Source organism: Anser anser (assembly GCF_964211835.1).
Source record: "Anser anser genome assembly, chromosome: 7".
Classification (NCBI taxonomy): domain Eukaryota; kingdom Metazoa; phylum Chordata; class Aves; order Anseriformes; family Anatidae; genus Anser; species Anser anser.
In genome coordinates, this window is record NC_139727.1 from 21,684,343 (window position 1) to 21,698,733 (window position 14,391).

General features: G+C 47.0%; 2 protein-coding genes across 5 annotated transcripts in view; both read left to right on the forward strand.

Annotated features, from left to right (window-relative positions):
- Positions 1 to 58: 58 nt before the first annotated feature.
- Positions 59 to 4,389, forward strand: NDUFB8 (NADH:ubiquinone oxidoreductase subunit B8). The gene is made up of 5 exons (XM_083844718.1): positions 59 to 574; positions 714 to 840; positions 1,427 to 1,526; positions 3,347 to 3,502; positions 4,151 to 4,389. Exons 1-5 carry the CDS (start codon positions 478 to 480, stop codon positions 4,241 to 4,243), a joined length of 573 nt encoding a protein of 190 aa, XP_083700844.1. The 5' UTR covers positions 59 to 477; the 3' UTR covers positions 4,244 to 4,389.
- Positions 4,390 to 5,144: 755 nt separating this feature from the next.
- SEC31B (SEC31 homolog B, COPII coat complex component) overlaps positions 5,145 to 14,391 on the forward strand; it is a 33,072-nt gene continuing 23,825 nt past the window's right edge. The window contains exons 1-10 of one of the 4 annotated variants that reach the window (XM_083844711.1): positions 5,145 to 5,281; positions 6,611 to 6,791; positions 6,912 to 7,023; positions 9,100 to 9,188; positions 10,754 to 10,877; positions 11,145 to 11,340; positions 12,129 to 12,224; positions 12,882 to 13,022; positions 13,532 to 13,674; positions 13,926 to 14,025. In XM_083844711.1, coding sequence (XP_083700837.1) covers positions 9,110 to 9,188; positions 10,754 to 10,877; positions 11,145 to 11,340; positions 12,129 to 12,224; positions 12,882 to 13,022; positions 13,532 to 13,674; positions 13,926 to 14,025 — 879 coding nt within the window. In that variant the 5' untranslated portion in view covers positions 5,145 to 5,281; positions 6,611 to 6,791; positions 6,912 to 7,023; positions 9,100 to 9,109. The remainder of the gene's footprint in view (positions 5,282 to 6,610; positions 6,792 to 6,911; positions 7,024 to 9,099; positions 9,189 to 10,753; positions 10,878 to 11,144; positions 11,341 to 12,128; positions 12,225 to 12,881; positions 13,023 to 13,531; positions 13,675 to 13,925; positions 14,026 to 14,391) is intronic. The other 3 variants (XM_083844714.1, XM_083844713.1, XM_083844712.1) reach the window with 3 other exon arrangements.

Below are 14,391 nucleotides of genomic sequence, written 5' to 3' on the forward strand. Positions count from 1 at the left end.
CGGCGGCGGCGGCGGGCAGCGACCCCAGGCGGGCAGGGCCGGGCCGGGCCCGGCTCACGGAGCCCGGGGCCTGCGCTCGACCCCGCCTCGGCGGCCGGCTCCGCGCGGGGGCAGCCGAGGGAGCGCCGCTGCCCTCGTCCCGTCAGTGGGCCCGCGATTAGCGCTGCTCCCAGCACCGGCGGCCTGAACGAGGGCTGCGCCGCGATGGGTTTCGATCCGCTGAGGCTCCTCGCGGAGGTGGTCACAGGGACGCTGCCCATCGTGGGAATAACCGGGGGGGACGGGCCCAGCCACGCCGGGTTCACATAGCGGAGCGAACTGCAAGGCCTGCCCGCGCTCACAGTGGCGTTATGCACGACGAGGCGCCGCTCGCATCTGCAAGCCCACGCCGCTAAAGCCACGCCGCGCTACCTCCGCCCCGAGCCTTTCTGGCCCCCGCCGGCCGCCGTCGGCGGCGCCTGCGCGCTGGGAGGAGGGATGATGGCGGCGGCCGGGATCGGCGGTGTCCTCTGGCAGCGGGCGGCCGCCCGCCTGCGGGCACTGAGAGTGGCAGCGCCGCTGGGAGCCCGGGCGGGTACGTGGGAGGTCGGGGGGGGGGAGCCGTGGTGAGGCGGGAGGTGTCCCTGAGGGCTGCGGGGTGGTGGTGTGGGGCTGGGAGGGCAGCGCGGCCCCCCCTTGGCTTGCACCCACCCCGCCTCGGTGCTGTCCCGCAGCCTCGGGTCTGTCCTCGGAGCTGCTGCCTGGGCCCTACCCGCGGACGCCGGAGGAGCGGGCAGCTGCTGCCAAGAAGTACAACATGAGGGTGGAGGACTACCAGCCCTACCCCGACGACGGCTTAGGGTGAGCTTGGGGGGTTTTGTGCCCCTGGGGCTGCCGAGGCCTCAGAGTCTTCTCTGTTGCGTACTGATGGATGCTGTGCTGTGAGCTTACAGCTTGGAAAGAAATGCTCAAAACAGAAGCAAATACAATGAATGGGAGGCCTGTGTAAATATAATACTGTCTGAGAGACTTTGTATGCTGTTGTAATGAGAGGGATAAATTCTATAAATTCCATTTATGGAATAAATATTTCAGGAGAAGTTTAAATTCTGGGGAATATTCAGACATGCCAAATACCAGACAAGAAGGGTTATGTATTTCAGTGAAGTTTACGTTTTCTTCCCTGTACCATAGCCTGACAAGCGTGCTTTGACATATGCCATTTGATATAATAACAACTTCTATCACAGTGATAATTGTGCAAGTTGCATGTGAGTTGCACAATTCTTCTTTAAAGAAAAGCATATATGCATAGTTCAGAGCCCATAGAAACAAGAGAGTGTTCTTCCATTTTCATACATCTATTTTATAAAGTCTTACACAATATATATCAAAACTTAATACAGTTCTCTTGGCTGTTTGTTTTCCGTGCGCCTGTTTCTCACAGGTATGGTGACTATCCCATGCTCCCTAAACGCTCTGCTCATGAGAGAGACCCCTGGTACCAGTGGGACCAGCCAGATACCAGGCATAACTGGGGAGAGCCGGTGAGAATGCCAGTAGCAGTTTTCATGCCGTTAATGCTGCTGTTACTAAATACTAACACATATGTCTACTTAGTGCTTTCTTTGTAATTCTTTGTCCAATTGCATCCCGGAGTGCAGGGGTGTGTTGCCTATGCATAACACAGGGACAGTCAATTAAAAGTAAATTTAGGCTGTGGTCATCAGGCTAAACAATTGCTGTGGAACTGCTGAGGAACATTAACATCTCATTACTTATAAGAATAACTTTACAAATTAAACTTTCTCTGTAGCAATGGGAAAGGCTTCTCCATTTTCTTTGCCTGATCTGTCTCGGTATCAGAACTTAGTTCAGGTTCATCTAGCTAAGAAGCCCTCATTTGTGTAGAGGTCCTTCTAGTCCAATGGAAGCAGCTATCGCTGTTTTGTTACTCCAGGATTCTTTTGGGATAAAATAGAAATAAGGAGGCTTTCTCTGAAGAAAGTGTGCAAGACAGCCTTAAGAGAAATGGGCAGACAGAACATGTACATTAACTTGCAAATTCTGAGTTCTTCAAGCTGCTTGTCAGGAGTAACTTTCAGTTAATACATGGTCTTTCCGTGAAGGACTGAAATCTAGCTGTGATTACTGAATCTGGTAATTGACTTGAATGCTTCTTATTACAATTAGAAATTATGTAAGCACGTGTATGCCATATGTCATAGTATAAGCATGCAAGAGCACCCTATCATGTGTACCTCAGTAAAATTTAAAGTCTATGTTGTAATGACTGCAGAAGCAGTTACATGGAAGACCTTGCAGTGATTCTGTGCTGCTTGGTACAGGAATGCTTGTATACTTACTTGTGCCCTTGAGGTGGGATAAGACCTTTACTTGTAAGAACTGACTCTTGCTTATAATTCATAGCTGTAATTTAGGTTTGAACAAGTGCTTGAAAACCAGGCCTTCTGCCCCAAACATTGTCCTTAATATCTCATTGCTTTTTAGGGATGGCACCGTAACGCTCAGGGCAGGATTCAGTTGCTTAATCTCAGATTTCAGTGCCTTTTCAATACCTGAGGGGGTCTGAAATTTCCATGTGGAGTTGGTGGCTGGGGGCCTAGTGGAATATACTGGCACATTATTGTAGGTGTTGGCAGATGCTTCTGTTTAGGCAGCTGAATTCTGTTCAGTCTGCCTCTCGGGGGTTGACAGCAAAATGGCAGTGTATGAAAATTTAAAAGTAGGGGATCTAGAGGCAGTACTTGAGCTGCAAATTAATGAGTTCTCTGCTTTCCATAATGTGATAGGAGACTAGGCAGAATGTGCTTAGGACTTCCCTATGTATATTTTGAGGCAGAAGTTTGAATGCCCTTCTGTTTCAGTCAAGAAGGGCATTAGCTTGCTACTGCCCCTGTTCTTGTCGTGAAGCAGCAGCAGCAGGTGCTCTACCTGTTTTGAGGAGCCAGCTTCCAAATGGCAGGTAGTTGCTTCTTTGTTTGAAATAAGTGCTACTTCTGCTGAGGTTTGTGACTGATCTTCCATAAACAAGGGTGCCAATTTCTGCCATGCTTTCTCAACAGCACTGGGGAGCAAATCTAAGGTGGAGTGATTATGCAGATAAATAACAGCTGCTGGTATGTTATAATTAAGCATGCTTGCCTGGTATAAACATGGTATTTGGAGTCTTGACTTTTACTGTACTCAACAACTTGCCATGACTATAGGTGACTTATTGCCTCTGTGAAACATGAAACAGCTTCTGGCAGTTTTGTGAATGAGAATGCTGTAAATACTTCTCTCCTAAGTAAGAGCAGCTTGAGTACTGCTGGTAAACGTGTAGTCTTTTTCCTTTGTTCTTTAGATGCACTGGGACTTTGACATGTATATTCGGAACCGTTTTGATACATCCCCCACTCAAATTCCGTGGCATACTATGCGCAAACACTTCTTCGTTTTTTTGGGTACCATGCTGATCATGTTTGGCATCGGAGAGTTCTACCCATCATACAGGCCTGTGGTGAGTTACACCCTTGGGTAAAGGGCGGAACAGTAGCTCTTGCTTGTCACTGCTGATGGCCAAAAGGGTGTTTTTGCTGAAGCTGAGTGAGTGTGCATGTGAAAACCTGCTGGCAGCAGGGAGGCCGTGTTCAATCTGAGTTATTCTGTTAGCTGGCTTGGCTCAGCTCACAGATCATCTCAGTGAGCAGTTCCCATTCTTGGGGAACTATTTCTTAATTTTCTTACAGAATCCTTCCTTTGGACTGGGCATTCTCCTCTGTGTGTGTGCGTGTGCATGAGATGCTTTTTCCTCTTCTTTTGCCCTACATTTAAGTTACATCATGATCTGCATCATTTGGAATACTTTCGATAAATAAGTCTGAACATACAGAGATGAGCTGTTGGTTGATCAAATGTTTGATGTTTCTGTTAAAGGACATGAATTTATACAAAACAAAACCTGAATATTAGGGTACAAGGAAAGTCTGGAATGTTGCTACTGAAGCACTTAAATAAGAATTTAAGTTGTAACTGACAAGCCTTTTTTGGGGGAGGTAAGGGAGGAAGCAGGGGAGATTGGTGGGAACTGGATGAGACGTTTTCTCCTTACCCCTTAAGTTGCTTATATGAATGTCATATATTTGCTGCTCTTTTTCTGTTTTTATAGGGGCCGAAGCAGTATCCCTTCAATGACCTGTATCTGGAGAGAGGCGGAGACCCCAGTAAAGAGGCACCGGTGGTGACGCACTATGAAATCTGAAAGCTGCTGGAAAATCTGAAAGCTGCTGGAAGTGTTTCTCCTGCATCAGCTCTGCAGGGCGTGGCATCTTTAGTGTTCACTGTGACATACGTTAATGGTTGTTCGTTTGACCACTAACTGCAGTGAAATATATCAATAATACCTGTTGTGCTAGTTGTCTTTTATCAATTTGAGAAGGTTAAGCAATGACCAATAAAATTAAATGATGCCTGTCGTTTTTCTAGGCAGGCTGTTATGTGGGGCTAAGTTCTGAGAGCAGTCCTAGGACTGCTGCTAGGTTTACTTACCTCATGCAAAAATCACCCTTTGCTAAGCCTGTTTGTGTAGGAGGTGTTGCCTGTTATGAAGTGGCTTACTGCAAGTGCTGCTTGGAACTGAACTACAGCACAGTCATGTCATGTGAAGTGACAGGTCCAAGAGCACTGATGCCGCAGTTGGCTGCTACGTGACCTGAGCTCTGCCACCAGGTTTAGGGTTAGCCTGACCCACAAAGCGCGCCTGTCTGGCTGCAGACCACAGCCTCCTACGGCTTTATCTGCAGTTTGATTGCGAAAGCTATGCATAGTTACGTTTGATCAAGCTCCTAGATTATTTAGTGCCACCCTTCCTTTTCCATAAGCTTTTCCCTTCTGTTGCTGAAGGGGACGATACCTTCAGCACTGATTTATGGTGAAAATTCAGTTCCCCTCTTGCTGTGTCTGAGTCCCTGCTCTTTGGCTCCAGGAGCAGGTGATCACAGGAGGCTGAGGGCTTGGAGTGCTTCCTGTGAACCCCATGCTGTGCTTTGCTACCAACACCCTGTCACGACTCAGTTCGGCGCTGTAAGGGAAGCACGTATTTAAAAGAAACTATATTATTTAAAGGAAAAAAAGCTCCGGTAAAGGGGCCGGGCCGGGGCCGCGCAGGCGCGGCGGGGCGGGCGGGGCCGCTCCTGCGGGCGGCGGGGCGGGGGCGGCGCCTGTTGGGCTCCCGGCGGCCACCGGCGTGAGGGCTCAGCTCGGCGGGGACGGCCGGGAGCCGGGGAGGGCCCGGCAGCCGGTAAGGGCCGCGGCCGCCCCTCCCTGACCCCCCCCTGCTCCGCCCCGCTCGGCCTGGGGCCGAGCGGCTGCCCCCGGCCCCGCTGCCCGGCCCCGGTCCCGTGTCCCCGGCCCCGCCCCGGTTTCTGGGCGGCGGGGGGGGGCCGTGGGGTAGCCGGGGGACCCCCCAGCCCTGTCGGGCACCGTAACGCTCGGTGCGGAGCCGTTTGTGCCCCCGCGCGTCGTGCTCGGGCGCTTGGGGCGGCCCCGGGGTGTGAGGAGCTGGTGTCCGCGCCCCGGTGGCTGTCAGGGAGGAATGTGCTGAGCTCTGCCCCGCGCCAGCCCCGCCTCGCGTGGTCAGCTGGGATTAGCGCTGTGCCTTCGGCCTCCCGTAACCGGGCTCGTAGCGAGCGTTTGGGAGAGCTGGCTGGGGAGCTGGGGGGTTGGGGAAGGAGGGTGCCGGGCCGTTGCGAAAGGAAGGGGCAGTGCAAAGGTTTTAATCGATGCTGGGGTGTGGAGAACGTCGGGCAGTCTGCACCTTAACCCTCGTGCCGTGGCTGGAAGGCCCTTCTCAGCCCTTAGGGTGGCTGCTTTCCTCCTGGGTGACCTTGGACAAGTCTCTCCTGTTCTGCTGCCCACGCTTCACCCTTAGCTGAGGGGATCAGATCAGGCCCTCGGCTTCCTCTGCCTGCTGTGCTGCAAGGCTGGGGGCAGCAGGAACCCTTCAGAGGTTGGGTGCCCGGCTGGGGGGGGACTGGAAGAGTTGGGGCTGTGTCGGCAGAATTGGGGCGGTGGAAGAGAGAGGAGGCCTCACCAGAGTGGTACCGGGGTTAGTTATCGCGGCAGGCCTTTTACAAAGTACTCCAAGCCACAAGTGCTTCAAGTTAGCGTAGGTGAGGAGTCCCGCCTCCGTCAGCGTAATGCGTGGTGGTTCCAGAGCGTGTGCCCTCGCCTGTCGCTGCTTGCTGCGCGAGGAGGGCTGGCACGGCCGGGTTTTGCTGCGCGCTGTTACCTTGTAAGGGCACTGTGCAGGAAAACACGGCTCGGGGGGAGGCTTTGGGGGATCGCTGCTCCCGTCCCGGGGCTCCCACCGGGGCTGCGATTCGCTAATACGTGAGATCCGTGATCGGATGTTTGGAGGAGTTGTCATGGTTAATTAATTAGAGCTCCTGAGAAAAGCGTGAGCTTTCTCGGAAGTCTTAGATGCTATTTTGGAGAGATGACAGCAGGTGGCAATCTCTCCCTGAACATCTTATGGAAGAATCCAATATTGTGCATTTCTCTCAGGCAGCCACAAGAGGTTGCTAAAAAGCTGCTTTTTTTCTTTTTTTTTTTTTTCTCCCCCCTTAAGCGTTATGAGTCGAATCCTGGATATAGACATATTCATTGTATAGAAGAGTAAGACTCTTCTTTATTCTCAAGACTCTGGCGTGTTTTCCTTCCAAACTCAGAGCCTAGTGATTTAAAGAGGTGCTGCTGCACTGAAGCAAAACCTCAGCTGCAATGGAGCTGGACTGGTAGAAGCACAGAGGGTAAGAGGCGGGAGCTTGTACCATTCACCTGCCCAAGCTTGTGATGGCTGCAGGCTTCATTGCTCCCTTACCAGAGGGAGGAGGTCTCTTGGCCATTCTCTAATAATGATGGGCTAACAGGGGAGCTGTCCTCTCAAAAGTCAAGCGGCAGTGAGGTCCGGATGTACAGCCAGCAACAGCCAGCCTACAACTGATGGATTGCACGTGGAGGAGGAAGAGGCAGGAAGGGAAGGTAGGGAACATACCGGCTGTCCCGCTCCCCCACATCAGTGGAGTCAGGCAGCGCTTTGTGCAGTAGGCCCGTGTTAGCAGGTCCCTGCAGCTCCTTCTGGGGATATTTTCATTCCCCACCCCTGATAAAGGGAGCAGACCGGGACAATGTTTCTGTGCTAGTGTGGGACACAGACAAGTGGGAGCTGGAACTTGGCAGAAGGGGTGTGATGGAGCCCAAATGAGTACTAGGTAAAGCGTGCTGGAAGATAGGAAAATAAACTTTAGAGGTCTGTTATGGTGATGAGGAGGATGTGGCTTTCCACCTTTGTTCCTGGGCTGCAAGAGGAAATAGTTGCACTTGTTTTATTGTGCAAGAGTTCTGTCCAGCTTCATCTGGGCCTCAGCTAAGCTGGGATAAGGTTAATGTGAGAACAGCAGGTACTTTGAGCTTTTGGAGACACTGCTGTAGGCTAATGCTAGAAAACATCAAATTCTAATTAAACAGCATGTCCTGACAGTACATGGGGGAGAGAGAGTGTGCCCTTATCTTCTGATTGGTGGTAGAGAAGAAACCCTAAATAGGGTGTGGAGTTACTAGGCAGGAGGTCCAAGTCCAAGAAGCAATGCTGACTGGATTTCCCCGTGGGTGGGCTTCTGGTAATTGGAGACTGTAGCTTCATACAAGCCGCAAGATGATGGAAGACTTTTTCAAAACTGTTTTTTAATATGGTTTGGCCAGGCAATGTGCTGGCCACAGCAAGCTACCTCTGTGAACTTGGCTAGGAATAAACAGCCGTGTTTTGGTCTAAGTAAGGCCAAACTCTCGATCACTGGCAGTTGTAGCCTGCATCTGGACAGAGGGAGCATGTGAACGCAGGCTGTGGTTTAACTGCCAGCCTGGCTAATGCAAACAGCGCCAAATATCCAGGAGAGGTTAATCCCAGCAAGCTGGTGAGATGCAGAGTGTTTTGCTGTGCTGCCTGCTTCCAGTCATATATTATTCAGCATGATATCATCGGTATCATCCGAGTGCATAGTTAGCAGCTTTGCTTAGCTAGAATTAAAAATTGTACTGCAGCTAAGCTCGAAAGGTTTAGGAACTGCTCACAAGAGTGATGCTGCTAGCTTGTGAATGATATCTCCACTCATTATTTATGTCACTGACATGCCTAAAAGGCCTGGGACAGACATAGCCTGGGATTGAGTGGTGCTGGGTGCTTTCTTTTCATGTAGAAGGGGATCCTACATGGACCAACAATTTGTTTGTATTTATATTCAGTGTGTTGCAGCCTCCTGGCTGTGTACTGTTTATGTTTGTCTTTCAGTTATCCTGCCAAATTATTGCCTAACTAGTCTCTCTTTGGTGACATGGGGAAGTTGTGTTGCTGTTTTACAGGTGTTAGTTGATCTATCCAGAGTCGATAAAAAGAGTTATTGTCAGAGCTGGGCTTGAAACCCAATGGTTAACTTATGGATCACATCCTCTCACCTTCACCTGTCATTTACAAAGTGAAGCAGAAAGGCAAATGATTTTTTCCTTTGGCTGCTCAGAGGAGCGAGAACAAAGTACGTTAACTGAATTGGCACATGATAGCATTGCACTTTGTTTTCTGTTGCCACATCACTTTGCTGCTTGGAATTTAGCCTGTCCTGAGATTCCTTCGGCTCAATTTTTTCATATGCGTACACTGACATCGCTTGTTCAGAGGGGGCAACTAGTGCTTTGCAAATACATTTAACTGAATTTCTGCAGCTGATTTAAACCAGCCTGGACTGAAGACTTGAGTATGTTGTTTAATTTAGATCCCTTTCCTTTAACTGAAATTTGCATGTAACTGGGGTATATGAAAAAGAGCTATGTAGGAAAGAAAATCAGGGATCAGATAGCTGGATTGTTGTATTGTGTTTTTGTTTTTTTCATGATTTCTGAAATACCCAAATTCATCCCTGTAAAACTGTGTTCACCAACTCAGGAAGTAGTAAGTAACGTCTCTCTGAGAACAATTTGTTCTTTTGGTACAATAGTAAGGGGGATATTTTGTTACTGGTATGATTATTTTCATGTTGGCTAACTGCTATGTGGAATTACTTCCAGAGCCTAGAAAATGAAGCTAAAGGAGATTGAGCGAACAGCTGTCCAGGCATGGAGTCCAGCAAACAACCACCCCATTTATCTAGCAACAGGTAAAGTTTTTCACAATTCAATAAAATTAAAGTACGACTCACAGAGAGACTGTTATGTACAGTTGTATTGGCTTTAACTTTCAACAATTCCCACTTTAATAACCTCTGGAAAGCTTACAAGCAACATGCTGAAAACATTACAGTGTTTTCTGTTTTTTTTTTTTTGTGACCTCCAGAGGATTACTTTCATGCCTAGCTTTGACAACTTAAAGGGCTGTGATTTTTCAAAGGGTGAATACAAGTGTTTTTTTAATTTAATTTCTATTTAAGTTTGTATGACCTCCAATACCTGCTTGCTGTAAAAAATAAAACAAGGTTACTTGGAATGTCACAAAGTTCACTCTTATCATATTCATTTCAGCTTACTTTCACTTTGATGGTTTTCAGTGATCATCGTGTAGCTTGGCAGCCAAAGAATAAATTTTTCTTCTTCCTAATATTGCCTGTTTTGATTTACATTCAATTTTCAACATTTTCAAAACCTTTAATTTCCATTTTTTTTGTATTAATCATTATTCGCTACTTTTATAATCGGATTATTTCCTGAAACATGAAGTCAGCCTGTTCACTGAGATGGCAGTAGGTGAATTTAGTGCTCATGTGGAACTGTCAGCTTGAGTTGTCTACCCAGCACAAGAAGTAATCAGGCCTGTCTCTTGTCTGGGTTGTGCAGGGCTGCCATATTGTTCGGGGTTTTTTTTGTTTTTTTTTGGGGAGGGAGTGACTGTCAAAAAAGTGACTAAAGTTCAGCTGTGGCCTTAAAAACAACATTACCACTTTTGGGGTAGATAGGCTATTTTGTGTTTCTCTAGTAAGGCCACAGTTTTGGTTGGACCAAATGCCTTGGCTTCGAACTGCTTTAGATCAGAGGCTGCATTGTTTCATTATTTGTACTGCTTTTTTATAGTCTCTTGGGCACTTCCCCTGCCATAGCCAGTTGCAAAGCATCCCTGTGGCAGCTGGGTGACTATTTGCATGGCAGTGTTCCATTAGGCAACGTTAGGTCTATTTTTAGCTTTTATTCTGTAAGCTAGGGAGAAGGAAGGAAGCCATCACTATTTGGCTGCCAGATCTCTGTGGGTCATCAAGGAATGTTTGGTTGGCTGTGGTTGAGGAACTTTTGGCATAGACTAGGTTTAGAAGTTATGATCATGACCTCGGCTCAAGGTTGAGGGAACAGTATACAGAAGTATTTGGGATCATAATTGTTTCTGGGCTTCATGGTGCAGCTGTATTTGTAATTTAGGTAAAGGCTTAATATCAGAAGATTGGGCTGTGTGGGTAATGTACAGGAATTATATCTATCCCAAGAGGGGAAGGTGTTTGCACAGCAGCGACCCTGGTGCCCAGAATTTCTTGACGTTCTAATTTCTTTCAAAGCCTTTGTCATAATAGTTGGTTCCTGATTCTGAGGTATTCATCCATATACTGTCTCTGAATGGGCACAGTATCAATGTTGTGTTGACTCTCAAGGGTAGGTTGGTTACCAGTGCCTTGCTCTATTTATGTCTTGTGCTCTTGAAAACAGTGCCCAATTCTAAGTATTACCCTTGTACTTCTGCTAGGAACATCTGCCCAGCAACTGGATGCATCCTTCAGTACAAATGCTACCTTGGAAATATTTGAGGTTGATTTCCGGGATCCCTCCCTGGACATGAAGCAGAAAGGAACACTTCCTGCCTCAAACAGGTATCAAACATGTTAGTCTCATGTTAGTCTCATACTAACATATCGATTAGTGGAACTGAAAAGGGCTTTTCTGGTACAAGAAAAGGGAGGGGAGGGGAAAGAATGTTTTCAGGGTGTAAAGTGATCTTTTGAATCAGTTTACCGCTGTCTTCGAGGACTGACTATTTTTGGCTTTACACAAGTCATGCTGGGTGTTTGGTAATGCAGAATGTCTAGTCTTCCATCAAATATTGTGGCCTGTGCCAGCTTTATTTTCTTCTTCTTTAGGTTCCATAAGCTGATCTGGGGTAACTTTGGAAATGGGTCCCCAGAGTCCTCTGGAGTGATCATTGGCGGAGGCGATAATGGGGTACTGACAATGTACAGTGCACATCGGATCTTGGCTTCGAAGAGCGAGCCTGTAATTGGGCAGACAGAGAAACATTCAGGGCCTGTTCGAGCTCTTGACTTTAACCCTTTTCAGGTATGCAACGTAAAGGTACTTATAAACAAATGCAAATTAACCCCCATGAGCTATTCCTCTTGTGTATAGAGATTTATTAACTGAATACACAGCTTTTAACCTGAAAGAGGCATGGTAGCTGTGACACAAGACTGACTTAGAACTCTGATTTGGGCTCTGTTGACAACTTTGCCACTGAATTCCCCTGTGACCTGGATCAAGTCATCTTACTTCACCATAAAACACGACTTGTAATGCTGTTATACATTAGACCATTAACTGTTTGAAATCAGAACATCTTTGTTTATTTCTTCAGTTGGTGTCCAGTTCAGTGGGTTTGTGATCACACTTGAAGGGACTACAAAATAAGCAAGAAGTGAACAGAACACAATTTCTTATGGTAAAACAAAGGCAAATTAGAATTTGTCCACGGACCCTTTCGGGAAGCCTGTACCTTCTCAAAAGGAATGTTCTTGATGCCAGGGTGCAGGGCAAAGGCTCAAATAGCCAGAGGCTGGCTTTCAAACCTGTGGTAGAGTTTCATGATGAGTAACACTAGCTGACGACAAATCTAGCTTGCTAGACAAATTTTAAACAGGTTTCTGCCATGGCACAGCTGAAGACATGGGAGGCCAGAAACATGCTCGGTTTATAATCCTGTTAGTATCTTCTTAGCACTGGCTGTGAAATGCAGGTCTTATCTGACTTTGGAAGCTTTGAGTTTTTTTTAAACTTACATTTATTTTTAAGAAATCTGTCCTCTTTCCCAGTAAGTAGGAGTTTCAGCTGAGCTTCTGTTTTTCCTGCAGAATAACCTCTTGGCTTCTGGAGCCAATGATTCTGAAATTTTCATCTGGGACTTGAATAACTTCAGCGTGCCTATGACTCCAGGGGCTAAATCACAGGTAAATTGAGTTTTCCTCCAGGCAATACCCATGCAGTTTTAATATATCAGTAGGCAAAGCAAAAGGTGTGAGTGTGTGGAGTCATCCTGGTCTAAACACCCTGAAGAGAGAACGATCTTGACTTTTGTCAGGAGAAAGATGAAGCATAACTGAATGATGGGTTTCATTCTGGGATATGGAAAGAGTTGTAAGGGGAGGGAAGATAGGCTGGCAAGTTGCAGTAGAATGCACATTGTGTGGATGGGTAAGATCTTTGAGGATTTGAATCAAATACCTGACCAGTTTATCTCGTGATCCAGCTGTGGCATGTGTGATGGATTAAGAACACTTAAGAACACTTATTGGACCCATGATTTATGATACACTTGGCCAATACAGAATCCAGCAGCTGCTCCCAAAATGCAAAGGTGCTTTTCCGAGTGACATTCCCCCACAGAATTTGATTTTCCACTGTACTCTCTGTGGAAAGAACTTTGCCTGCTCCCTAGTGATTCTGGACCATGCTGCTAGTATTTACAGTTGCTTGATCAGTGATGGAAGAGAGGAATCTATATATTCTCAAATCCCTGACATTAGTCAAGCTAATGTCAGAATCCTGTGATCGGTGTTTTCCTCAACACAGGGATAATGGAACTATGGCCTTTCCTATCTTGGCAGCCTCATGAAGACATCAGCGTGGTGTCCTGGAATCGGCAAGTGCAGCATATCCTGTCCTCTGCTCACCCCAGTGGCAAGGCCGTGGTTTGGGACCTCAGGAAGAATGAGCCTATCATCAAAGTCAGTGACCACAGCAACAGAGTGAGTGAAGACCATCATTCTGACTTGCTTACGACATGCCACCACCATAAATGCAAAGCAGTGGCACAGGCTCTTGAGATCAAGTGCTCATAGTGTGGGAGCTGTTGTGACTGGTTTTCTTGGAGCTACAGCATCAAAGCATCTCTCTTTTTTTTTTTTTTTTCCGTAATGAATTGCAAAAACAATACCCTTACCTATTCCTAAAGTACAGGGCACCCTTGTTTTACATTTCTGTCTTCACAGCTCATTTATGAGAAGCCTCCTGTGTTTTAATCCTAACTGTCTTCCTAGATCAACTTTGAACGAGTCCTTCAACTTCTGTATGGTTAGAGTTTTTTGGCTGTGTAGAGAAGGTAGAAATACTTGCTTTCCACAGCAAGACATTGCTATGCTTGCTTTATGTCAAGTATTCTAAGCAAGTTAATTACAAAATGATGTGGCTCTGGGCCATTTGCATCGTTGCAAGGTTGCATTGCTGAATTTTCATTCTGTGCTATTTTTGTCCCTAGATGCATTGCTCAGGAATGGCCTGGCACCCAGAAGTTGCAACCCAGCTAGTCCTTTCCTCTGAGGACGACCGCTTGCCAGTGATCCAAATATGGGACTTACGTTTTGCTACCTCTCCTCTGAGCCAGCTGGAAGGGCACGCTAGGTGAGGACCAGCTTGTCATGTTGCATTTTCAAGGATCTCCATTTTTAAAAGGCCAACATCTGGGAGACTGGAATTTAGAGAACTACAATTATTTATTTATTTCAGGCTGTTTTGTTTCACAGTTGACTCTGGTTTTAGCTGGGATGAAAACCAGTGTTCTGAACTTAAAGGAGTGTGTACCAGCACTTCTTGTTGATAGGGTGAGAGAGAGAGCAGGGTATGAAATCTGTTTTCTTTCTCATCTGTTTTAGGGGAGTTCTGTCTGTCTCTTGGTGCCAGGCTGACCCTGAATTGCTGTTGAGCAGTGCCAAAGACAACCGGATCTTGTGCTGGAACCCCAGTACAGGGGAGGTACATAACAGCAGCTATAAGTACACGTTATCTGCTTCATACAGAGCTATGTGCTATGCTACATGTGTGTCCCTTTTTTGTATCCATGTGGAGTGTCAATATCATTTTTGTAGTATGTCTTCTGCGTTCTTTCTGTCTGGAGAAAATGAGAATGTTGTGAGAGACTAAGTGAGACTAAAAACAACAGGGATGAGCAGAGATTTCCTCTGACATCTGCGTGCAGAAGTTGTACAAGGAAGAAAGCTTTAACTATAAACTTAGTTTCAACTAATTATAATTACTCCCTCGGTGTTCACCCATGTAGTGTTCTCTATGTTTTTATCTCTTCTTCCTCTTCCTCGTAGAATACTGAAAAAAAAGTAGTGG